This window comes from Zalophus californianus, chromosome 12 (genome assembly GCF_009762305.2).
Source record: "Zalophus californianus isolate mZalCal1 chromosome 12, mZalCal1.pri.v2, whole genome shotgun sequence".
In the NCBI taxonomy this organism is placed as follows: domain Eukaryota; kingdom Metazoa; phylum Chordata; class Mammalia; order Carnivora; family Otariidae; genus Zalophus; species Zalophus californianus.
In genome coordinates this window covers 46,874,328-46,886,683 of record NC_045606.1, presented here as the reverse complement: position 1 = coordinate 46,886,683, position 12,356 = coordinate 46,874,328, and the positions used below count along the sequence as shown (strand labels likewise).

Genomic DNA, 12,356 nt, shown 5'->3' with positions numbered 1-12,356 from the left:
ATGTTGAGTGCACAGTATCACTGGGGAAGACAATAAAACAGGCTAGTTTTAATTAATTTTATTTTTAATATAGCTGGTTATTGGTTTTTATTTTTATGTTGTTTTATTTTTTTTTAGAGGGGTTGGTGGGGCAGAAGGAAAGGGAGAGAATCTTAAGCAGGCTCAGTGCCCAGCATGGAGTTTGCCCCAGGGCTCTGTCTCACAACCCTGAGATCATGACCTGAGCCAAAATCAAGAGTCGGATGCTTAACTGACTGAGCCACCCAGGCACTTCCCAGGTTATTGTTTTTTAAATGATGTTGAGAAACACACAGAATCATTAAGAGGGATAGAGAACCAGATTTGGAGGATGTTTCTCTAGGATCATTGATGAAATTAAGTGCTAAATTTTCCTGGGGAAAATCCCATTGCTGCCTCTTGGTGCACTAGCAGGGCACACGTCATTGCCAACACCCCTGACACATCCAGGACCCTGGTTGCTCTCTCTTCGACCACTGCTACTGCTGTTGCTCACATCACCAGGATGACTTTGGGTAGCCCCCTTTTTTCTTGGGTCACCAGCCTCTGATTGATCAACTGGGTTTTTATTCTGATTGATGGAGCCTGGGTCATGTGCAAACTCTACCTTCAAGTCAGGCCAGTAAAGACAAGGTACCTTGTGTTTCATCTGTTACTGTTTTGTAAAGTGTGGCTTTGAGAGCATAGGAAGAAGTTTCAGATGCTGCCAGAAATGAATGGCAGGTACCCCCATACAGAGTCCACTTGTGTATATGTCTTTGAGCTCATGTTTCTGACAAGTCTTACCAAGAGGTATAGGGTTTCCCTATATCTGATCACCTAAAAATGGCCAGGCAGTCATTTATTACAGTAAGGATTCATAGAGTCACCAGTGCCCCTCATTCTAAAATACAGCTAGGCGGGGCACCTGGGTGGCTCAGTCGTTAAGCATCTGCCTTCAGCTCAGGTCATGATCCTGGGGTCCCGGGATCGAGCCCCACATCAGGCTCCCTGCTTGGTGGGAAGCCTGCTTTTCCCTCTCCCACTCCCCCTGCTTGTGATCCCTCTCTCGCTGTGTCTCTCTCTGTCAAATAAATAAATAAAATCTTTAAAAAAATAAAATAAATACAATAAAATACAGCTAGGTTTTTGTAAATACTTGCCTTGTTCGTGGTACTGAATCCATTCTTTGGTGTGTGAATTCTTGTCACTCACAAAGTGATGTTTCTAGTTTCTGCTTTACTAGAAAACCTTGAATTGCTTAGGATCCATGTTCTGGTAGGATTTTTCTTTCTGAATTTTTCTCATTTATTGAGTATATGAAAGACAGTAATCATTATGGTTTGCAAATAAAGATATTTAGGTCATTAGCCAGCATAACATTATGTTCCTTAATTCAGTGGGTACACATTTTCCCCATACATTTTAGCATCTTTAAAGTCTTTTTCCATTTTCCAATAAATAGACCATGATGATTAGATTGTAAGCATTTTTTCTATTAGTTGTATGCAGGCTGGTTATAGCATCTTATAAATAAACAATCATATCTTAGGTTGGTGAAATTATAATAATTATTTTAAATACAAAAATAATAATTAGTTAACAGATATATGATTAAGGTCATTGCACAATTATGCCTCCTTGTTATCAGTGTCTTTATTTAATATTATAGACCCCAGACATCAAGATTCTCCCAGAAATTATACAAACCCAACAAAAACTCTCACTTCCACTCCTCTGTTTTAACAGCTGTGTCATTCTTCTCTGTTTATCTCAAAATGGCACCTGCAACCCCTTCTGGAGTCTTGGGGTGGTGTGTGAATTTATGAGGGAATCCTCTGGCCAGAGAGGCCCTCTGTCCTCCTGCTTTCCTGTGCTCACTACCACAGAGACAACACTCTCCTTTTCCTTACTTCTTTAGTTCAGAGTGGTTACCCTCTGAAAGTACATCTCAGATTACAACACATACACCATTATAACCGTGATAATAATGCATTTTGTGTCTTGTTGCCCTGCATCAGAAAAATTCCCTTATTTTGTACTAATCCTTTCCCATGCTGCTTAGCGATCAATCAAAACAACGGCTTATATTTGTGTAGTGACCTACAGCTTTTGCTGTGCATTTGTGTGTATCACCTCACTTAACTTTTACAACAAGTGTGTCTTATGACAGGGTGGTTATTCTCATTTGACAGATAAAACAGTGTTGGACTATGCTCATGTACTAGTGGATCGCAGATTCCAAATTTGGTTTACAGAACTCCGAATCAGTTTGTTTTTTCTTACTCACTCTGCCCTTTAATATCTGGACTCCGAATATCTAAAATTCGTTCTCTTCTTTTATTTTTGAGTTTTCATTTAATCTTGTAATTAAAAAATTGAGCAAATAATGGTACCTTTTAGTGTTTTCTACATATATAACAAAAATTGTTTTGACCTTATATCTGATATTTAGTATTTTTATTAACTGACTAATTCATTCTCAAATTAACTTGAGAAATGATCCTACAAATCAATGTCTTTGAATAGGAAAGAATTGAAAATTTGCTTTCAATGGAAAGAAAATTTTATTTTATTTTTTAAAAGATTTCATTTATTTATTTGACAGAGAGAGACGCAGCGAGAGAGGGAACACAAGCAGGGGGTGGGGAGAGGGAGAAGCAGGCTTCCTGCTGAGCGGGGAGCCCGTTGCCGGGCTCGGTCCCAGGACCCTGGGACCATGACCTGAGCCGAAGACAGATGCTTAACCACTGAGCCACCCAGGCACCCTTTGATAGAAAGGGGATTTTTACTACATTGATCTTACTCTCCTCTAATTTTTTTTTCAACACCTTTTATTTCTAGTTATGTTTCGCCTCTATGACACAGATGGGAATGGCTTCCTGGACAGCTCGGTAATTTTTTTCTTTAAATTTTCTGTGAAAATTTCAAAGTAGTTTGTTCTGAAAAATGCAATGAATAAATTTATAGCTATTACCACAGAAGACACACTTAATATAATTTCCATGCACTCACACAGCATTTTGATCATCTTTTTGAAAGAGAGTGATCTGAAAAAAAATAAATAAAACTGTAGGATTACAGTTGTTCTGTTGAATAATTTTGCTAGAAAAAAGTGACTTTTTATGCATGGAAAGATAAAAAAGACCCCAACTCCTTTGAATAATACATGAGAAAGTTGAGATTGTTGATCTAGAAAGAAAAAAAAAATTGAGCTTTGACACTAAGAAAAATAACAAGAATACCAGTAGAATTGAAGGGAATTATCAAGTCAATTTAATCATTTTATCATTTTTGCACATTTTAAAAGTTTTTTAGTCATATATGCTGTTAAAATACATACATTTACAAATTACTTTAACAAACTTCCCTTTTTAAAATGTCTCATCCAATTTAAATGCAACTTGTTCTCTGTCATTTAGTCATAAAATGCAATAGGATAAAAATACCATCTCTATATGATTGAACTAAAAGGAATAATTAAATGTTTATTGTAACATACACAAATCCTTGATAGTTTTCAGAGCAGTAGTTAGATTCTTAGTTTTACTGCACAACTCAGTGCTTCGAATATAAATCCATTTCAGGTTCCATCCAATAATGCATCTTATATTTGCTAGTGACATATTTTTCATATATTATTAATTCTTCTATAAAGAAAATAGAAGAATCTTAAAAAAATAATAAGTGTCAGGTTATGGAAATTTTGGAGTACACAGGTACATTAAATAGCAAATGTTTTGATACTTTTAAATTGATTAAAATGAACATTACTTCTGATAATGAGTGAGTTTCTCTCCTCATCTGATACATCTCCCTTTAGCAGAGCTCAAACAGAATTCTACAAGCAAAGCAATGAAGTTGGATACATATTTATGTAACGCTGAGTAGGATAATGGCACATTAGCTTCTCCAGAGAGAGACAAAAATATATAATTCCTACTTTAGGAAATGTCCACCATTCTAAATTGATGCTGTGATTGTGGGATTCCTTATGTTTAAGTCTCTCCAATTTTTCAAACGCTATCATTTTTAAGTGCTTAGTAGTATCCAGTTATCCATTTAGGAATATTAAGCTACAGGATACATTTGCTCATTTTCTGGTGGCATTTCACAGCGAGGAGTTTAGACTTTTCTAGATATTTCCATATGCTTATTGTAGCACTTCTGAGTATACTACTGCAAATTATATTTAAATGCAAATTTGTTTTATTTAGTGTTCCTTTTTAATTAAATTAAAAGGATGTTTCTTTACTAGGCTTCTAGCCACGGGTTGGCAGCTGATTTGAAAATTCAGTCAAATTCTTTTTCTGGTCTCTGGCCATTTTTTGTTGTTGTTAACATATAATACATTGCATTATTTATAACTATCATCTAATAGTAAACAATAAGTTGGAGATAAATAAATTGATTTATGATTAAACTAGTCTGTTTTGTAATTAAAAACCTGAATTTTATTTCTATAATTTTCCCCAGACAACTTACCACTTCATTATATTTTCTTCATTATCGGGTTTAAATTGCACATTCTGATGTCCTTAATCTTGGAAATTTAAAGGTGTAGCACTTCACATATTGGAGGCCAAACAGAGGAAAATTGATATTTTGAAAAATAACCACTATGTGTAATAAAACTACTGAATATTTATTGATCCCTTTCAGTATGCCAGGCGGCATAAATGTATTTCATATCATAGCATGCTTACTCTTTGCAGCAACTCTGTGCAGTAGGTAAGATTAGAATACTCATTTTACGGATGAGAAAGCTGAGTCTTAGGTCAGATGACTTATCTAATGTCACATGCCTACATAAAAAGGGTTTCTGTTCCTAAAAACATGTCCAGGGGCTTTCACCACTCCAAACCATCAAGGCATAAACAGGCAAAGATAGAGTAACACCCACACACACAATTCTAACCTATAATTCCAAGATATTTTAGTTGAAATTTTTTCTTAACTGTAATAAGTAAATTTATATTTATATATTTGTATTTTTTATATTTATATTTTTGTATTTGTATTTATATTTGTATTTTTTTCTGGGGCAATCTGTGTTACCTAAACAACATTTTCATGATTACATTTTTTCTGGAGAGAGGAATGGAGCTTTCATCAGTTTCTCAGATGGATCCATTGTCCCCCAAAAGACAACCTCTTTTACCACATTTCCTTCTTCAATCTATGAATATCAATTACATATATTACATCAGAGATTTGAGTAGAATAATCTTTGATTAATGTGCTTTTTTATACTTCTTATATTTTAAATTATTATACTGTTAAGACACCACATTTAATTATCTCAGTGACTATATTTAAAATTACTAGCATTTACGAAGTATATTTAATCTTTTCTGGAGATAGGGAAAAATTAAAGTATTAAAAATATAGGTATGAGCAAATGTTTTAATTTATTTGGTCAAGGCATATGTATTAACTAACCGTTCTTCAAAGAGTTGACACTTGAGCCCAATAGTATGAAAATGCTAACTAAAATTCTATTTCCTCATAAAATAAACTCTATATGTACTTAAGCCTCCAAACCTTGACCCTGAACACACCTCTCGCAGAGCAAATTATACCAATTAATGGCTGGAACAGTAGATATACGTTCTCAGTGTATCAGAATAAAAATAAACCTCTCAGTTGCCCTCAAACGCTTCCTTCCATCCTTCCACACCTGTTTCCAAGCCAAAGGGTCAGGACACTCGATGACTTAAATATCACAGCTTGTGAAAATATGCCTGCTCCTACTTCAATCAGATCTTCCTTTCTAAAGATAGATTTTCTTCTTTAAAAAAAAAAAAATCTGCTCTGGAAGAAAAGCTTTTTTTATGTAGTTGTGCCCTCTTCTGGTGAAGATTTCTAGACAAAGTACAAAATAAATTTATATTCAAGTGCTTCTTTTATGTATAGTCAATCAGACTGTTGAAAGGATATATTATATATAAAAATTAATGCATATGTATAAATTAGATATAATACATAAATTAATCATGTAACTCTTAGTTTTTGAACTACATGTTAAACAATTCTTATAAAGTCAAAGTTTGAAAAACTTACAAAGACCCTGTATTCATGTGTTCTCCCTTTTCTCTGTCTCTGTCTCTCTCTCTCTGTGTATCCTCTCCAGGAGCTAGAAAATATCATCAGTCAGATGATGCATGTCGCAGAATACCTTGAATGGGATGTCACTGAACTTAATCCAGTAGGTATATGGACAATTTAACTGTTGCCTACATTCTTGAAGGCCCGTTTCTCTTTTCTCTTTTTTGGAACCTCAATATACTACTGCCATTTGATATTTTCTTTTGATAACCCGAAGTTACTATTTCTATTCAGTAGCAAAAGTGGATTCTGAACAAGAAAAGGTATACGTGGTGTTCTGAAGCTCTTAGCAGTAACTTTTGCTTTTCTTCTTCATGGAAATTAATTTGAATGGCGATCTCAGATGTCTTTAGGTAAGCAGGAGCTGCTGGTGGATACTGTCAAGGTTATGCCATGCAACAAAATAGTCAGAATTAATGTATGTTATTCATGATCTCTATATTTTCCTTTTATGGAAATAGCTAAATATTCATTCTAAAAGAAGATGAAGTCACTTAAGATGCTGATGGTTGACTGTGTACACTGCACTGTGTTAGTTCCTGTATACGTGTTACTCAATGCTTGCAACTCTCTGAGATAGACACTACTATTTTATTCATTTTACAGATAAGGGAATTGGGATCCCAGCATGTTCAAGAAACTTCTCAGAGCTCTTCAGCTACTTAAAGATAGAGCTAGAAAGTTGTAATAATTTGTTTAAAGAAATGGTATCTAAGGAGGCTTTTAAGAACATAACAACTTCTTATTTTTAATAGATTTACACCAAATACATTATTCAAATGTATTTTAAAACATACTTGATTAGAAACTTTGACTTTCGCTACAAGTAATATTTTGGAGGGAGTTGATAAGTACGTTATTGACTAGTTTATCTTGAAACCAACTAAGTTGAGCACATTGTAAATGAATTAAGTATATACAAATCAATTTTATTTAAATGGCTTACATTTTATAAGAATTTTAAAAGCCTGTAACAGCATGATAGTGGCATGATTATAGAATAGAGCCGTGGTAGCATTTCCTTTGCTGTGGAGACTAGTGCCAGGAAAGTACAACAAAGTTATGTGCAGTGTCATGTATAAAGAAGTGGCACCATTCTTACTGGGATTGGGGTTTTCCAAGTTTTAACTCAACCAGTTTTTCTTTTGGGAGGATGTCGAAATACACCATGCTGTGCGCATAATGCATAGCAGATATTGTTCACAAAGTTGCAATTTGTATATGGAATAATAACTAATAGTGGTAACTTGTATTTAATTCTAAGAATACTGCTTGATTCATCTTAATACTATTTGCCCTGAAATCAAGGGACTTCTTTTAAGTTCTGTTGCCCTTTTTGGTTATGTTTGTCTACACCAACTTTCTCCATCCTGCTCACCTCAATACCCGTGAATATTGTACATCTTTCAGTCAAGTCTCTTGCCCTCACTGGAGTGATGGAAGGAAGGAAGATGTTTTTCTATCAGTTTTCAGAACAGAAGGGGGCACCGCAGCTTCCCCACAAAAAATAGTGGGGGAGGGGGACTATACACTTGAGGAAAGGGGGGATCTGGGTGATTTGAAGAAGCAGACAGTTGGTGGCTAGGCAGTCTAATTATGACAAATACCTACTGGAAAATACAAATGATAAACTATATTGCATTATTTGTCATTTGTGGCACACATTGATAAATTTGCCACTTCTATGAGTAGTACAAATAGTAGAAAGTGAAGATGAAGAGATTTACGTTGGGTAGTATGTTTGCTGTCATAGTGACTACGTCATCCTGCCTAATGATTCACCAACTCTGCCCATTTTAAACCAGTGCATACATTTGTACACGTTGTCAGAGCCTTGATACATTTGCATATATGAATAAAGATAATTGAACGTTTGAGGTCCATGGCAGTTAACAGGGAAGATTGAGACGTCCTTGGAAGAGGTTTTTAAAAAATGAACCCATGCTCTCACATGAGATTTATTAGGTACAAAATGAAAGCATCAACCATCTGAAACAATGCTCTGTGTTCTAGTTCTCATTTATTCATTTCTCCTAGTTCATCAAAGTGCGTTCAAGGGGCAGACGTTTTAAAAGATCCTGTACCATTTTGCCAAATTCTAAATCATATCCCTTGTTTTTCATTTTGAGAATAATAAAATAATTATTTCAGTACCATTTTGTCCCAAAAAGTCTTTTTCTCAATACCTATATTTAAATTTGTATGAAGGAAAATAACCTCATTTTCAAATACTTCATGAGGAAACACACCCATCCATGAAGTTCAAGAGTTTTTAGGCAAACAGCACTTCTATCAACATATCAAGTATTCCATTTATTGCACCTTTCAAATTTTGGTTCCAATGCTCTCTCTCTTTTTTTTTTTCTGAATTGATGAAAATTTCTGTATTAGATAAAGGGGTGAGTTACTTTCTTTATTGAAGTTCTACCATGTTTGCCATTTTGGTGCTGTTGGATGAGAAATACTTCACCTTCCCAGCAATGAACGGTAATATGTTTGAAACTCACATATAGTTTCTGCTCATATAACATAACAACACCTATATGATACTTACTATACATGCTACATGCTCTTTCAGGATCTTTATAGTATATTAACACATTTAACCCTCACAACAATCCTTTGGAATAAATACTGATATTACCACAATACAAGTGAGAGATCAATGTATTACCAACAAACACTGTGGAGAACATTTTGGGACACTCTGTGCAAGTCATCTTTAAAGAGAAATCTAATCAAAAATGACTTGATGGTTTAACTTCTTGGCTTTATTAAGTTCTGATAGGCAATTAAAAGCAACTTAATTTCCCCACCCCTTACCACTTAGCAAAGAGTCATTTCAGCTCTTTGCCATGAAGTTAATTTGTTCAGACATTATCTGGCATACATATGAATTAAAAAAATCTAGAGGAAGCAATTAAAGACCACTTTCACCCTTAAATTAAAGATACTTTCTTGATTTAACTGTACCATTCAGTGACAAAGTATTAAAAAGTTAAGCAATTACTTCTAAAAGTTGAATAGTATGAGAAGTGAGGTTGTAGAAATCATAACAAAGCCACTCTATCCTCAGTTATTGAATTGACATTGTACCAGGTTACCTAGATATTTATCTCTACTCTGCACTTAGCTGCTAGTCAGTTTGTTATAACCAATTCAGTGCAATGCTTTGTTCTCTCTTATGAAATTTATTTTATTGATTCATAGCAAGTTTTCCTTCATGTCTTCTACTCCAGATCCTCCACGAAATGATGGAAGAAATTGACTATGATCATGATGGGACAGTCTCTCTGGAGGAATGGATCCAAGGAGGAATGACAACAATTCCACTTCTTGTGCTTCTGGGCTTGGAAAATGTAAGCATTTACACAAAGAGGGTGGCCTGGTGGTAAGTCAGTGGGGTTCTCTATTACACATTTTTTTTAAATTTTTTTATTGTTATGTTAATCACCATACATTACATCATTAGTTCTTCATGTAGTGTTCCATGATTCATTGTTTGTGCCTAACACCCAGTGCTCCACGCAGAACGTGCCCTCCTTAATACCCATCACCAGGCTAACCCATCCCCCCACCACCCTCCCCTCTAGAACCCTCAGTTTGTTTTTCTATTACACATTTTGATTATAAATTGATCTGGCCATTTTCTATCATTAAGCATGTAGTGAGTGTCTGGACCTTTTAATAAGTATGCCACAGGGCAATTTAATAATAAGTCCTGTAGTCATCCTTGCCACAAACACATTGATTCATTTTAGGTGCTACCTTATTATTTAATACATAATTTCTCTCTTTTTTCTCTATTCAAAGTACAATCTAGTTTAAAAAACTATTGACCTTCTTATCATTTTATTTACTGCGAGAAACGCCCTAAAATTATTGCATTCTCTGGTTCTTGGGGGCTCTATCTCATTCCACAATCACCCTCCCCATGAAGAAAACCTGCTTTATTGATAACCAGTACTTGGAGAAGCCAATTATATATTGAGGTAGTTGAGAATATATAATATATACATATTATATATTGTGACATATATTTTATATATATATGAGAAACAAATTTTTCTTTTTTTTAAAGATTTTATTTATTTATTTGACAGAGAGAGAAACAGGGAGAGAGGGAACACAAGCAGGGGGAGTGGGAGAGGGAGAAGCAGGCTTCCCTCCGAGCAGGGAGCTCAATGCAGGGCTCAATCCCAGGACCCCGGGATCATGACCTGAGCCGAAGGCAGACGCTTAACAACTGAGGCACCCAGGCGCCCCGAGAAACATAAATTTTTCTTACATATCATCAGATCAGCCAGGCTTTCATTCTAAGCTTAGCAAAAGTTTTCTTGTATCAGTGCCTCCAGTGGTAATTAAATAGTGCTTTGGGGGAAAAGAAATCAACCTAAGCTCAGAATGGGATATGACAGCGACTTTGAAGCCAAAACTTGCTACCCAGCCTTGATGTCAATTTCAGTAATCGTTAATTTCAAACTCAGTGAGTCACTACTGAATTTTTGTATTTAGCATTAATAAACAAGAATTAACCATAACATGCATATAGTAAAATGTATAGTTAGATTCAAAGAGCTTTACTGATGGAAAGCACGCATACAGTATTTAGAATTTTGAGCCGCAAGAACATAACGTCCACCACTTGGCTGCTGACTCCAACACTTTGCATACTTCTTGTTACCAGAGATAACAGTTTTGCAGATTCAAGACTATGCCACAGTTACTCAAGAGACCAGATTTTTAAAAACCCTCAAGAAATCTTACAGTCTGTGTTTGTAAAACATGTAAGAATACATACAAATATGTTTGTACATATTTTCATATGGGTTTGGGAATGTATAAGTGGGCTTCAGGAAAGTAACTTTTGTCTCTTTTTCACCTGAATCTTCAAATTCTTTTCTATTCAGGTGAATCTTACCCTTCATGAGGCCCATAGGATTTTAGATATGGCCAGAGGAAGGCAGAGAAAAATTACTAATAGATGATATAGAGGATGTTATCCTTAAAGTAAACATTAGAACAAAGATAATATAGATCTTATTGTTAATACATACATATTTCTACATTTTGATAATAAATGAAGCAGTATTTCCTTGTATCTGATGTTCTCATACTATATATAACCAGGTATCTTTTTGTAATAACCTGTTGTATAGCTCTATATTATAAATATTTGTTCATTTGTTTAATACACCTTCTGACAAAGTGTATGTAAGCCAATCAGGAGAAAACAAAAAGAAAATTTGTAAAATGTTAATATTTTAAGGTTTAGTGTATATTTTACACAGAAAAAGTTGTCAGATGCTAGTCAAGGAATTTCTGATAATAACAGTGCTCCCAAAGAGAATTTTATATTTTTGAGGCTAAAATTGCACTTATTCTAAATATTTGTGGAAATTTTAGTGTGAGAGAATGTGCAGGAATGAGTAAGTAAACCACTTGGTAGTTGGGGTTGTTGGACAGCAAAACGCAGAAATGCAGACTTAGTCATCTATATTTAAAATAGTACAGAAAGATTTTGAAATGATGTTCATTTTTGGAAACTATTATTTAGAAATACTTTGTAATTCAATTAATAAATATGGGTATTTTTAAAGTTATGAAAATAGCATGGGTAAATATACTCCGCAGATCTATATGGATTTAATTCAAACTCTTTTAAATAAACAGTACCTCATCAGTTTCTGGTGTAGCAGTAACTTTATTTCAACGGAATGAGAATTCTTTGTCATTAATTTCTGTCAGGTTAAGCATACCTAATTTACTTTATAACCCTATTCTTAAATTTATGGTTTGTGTTTTTAGTCATAGGAGATGTTTTTGGGGCTTAACAGGGGAAATCAATTAAGGGTTTCAAAGCAGTACCCAGTGCTACGTTTCAACACTGTGTTCCCAGTCGAGGCCACTAGATGGCAGGACAACATCGTTTAACATTTACAGATCAATTTAAGTAGGAGATGGCATTTTTTTTCCCCCCTGTACGGAACAATTCAGAGAGTTAAATCCCTTTTCCTTCGCTTTTTTTAAAAAAAGAATAAGCCAATAATCTTTTGAATTGTCTTTTAATAAAATGTATAAGCCATGTAATTATGATCACAAAACAGAGCATTTATTTGTTAGAAGCAGCTTTTTAATTCCAAGGCATGGAAAGTGTTTTACAAAGCAGGAATGACACAATGACAACTGAGTGATGAGGGACCTTTTTTAGTAATTGAGATTTATTTCCTTTTCTGTAGGCAGTTAATGTG

The 12,356-nt window shown here is 34.6% G+C and overlaps 1 protein-coding gene across 9 annotated transcripts in view; it reads left to right on the top strand.

Moving 5' to 3' along the window:
- The window catches only part of DGKB (diacylglycerol kinase beta), a 714,841-nt gene that overhangs the window by 195,851 nt on the left and 506,634 nt on the right, over window positions 1-12,356 (top strand). For all 9 annotated transcript variants that reach the window (XM_027574763.2, XM_027574760.2, XM_027574759.2 and 6 more), the window contains 3 exons: window positions 2,842-2,891; window positions 6,131-6,205; window positions 9,345-9,464. In XM_027574763.2, the coding sequence (XP_027430564.1) occupies window positions 2,842-2,891; window positions 6,131-6,205; window positions 9,345-9,464 (245 nt within the window). The remainder of the gene's footprint in view (window positions 1-2,841; window positions 2,892-6,130; window positions 6,206-9,344; window positions 9,465-12,356) is intronic.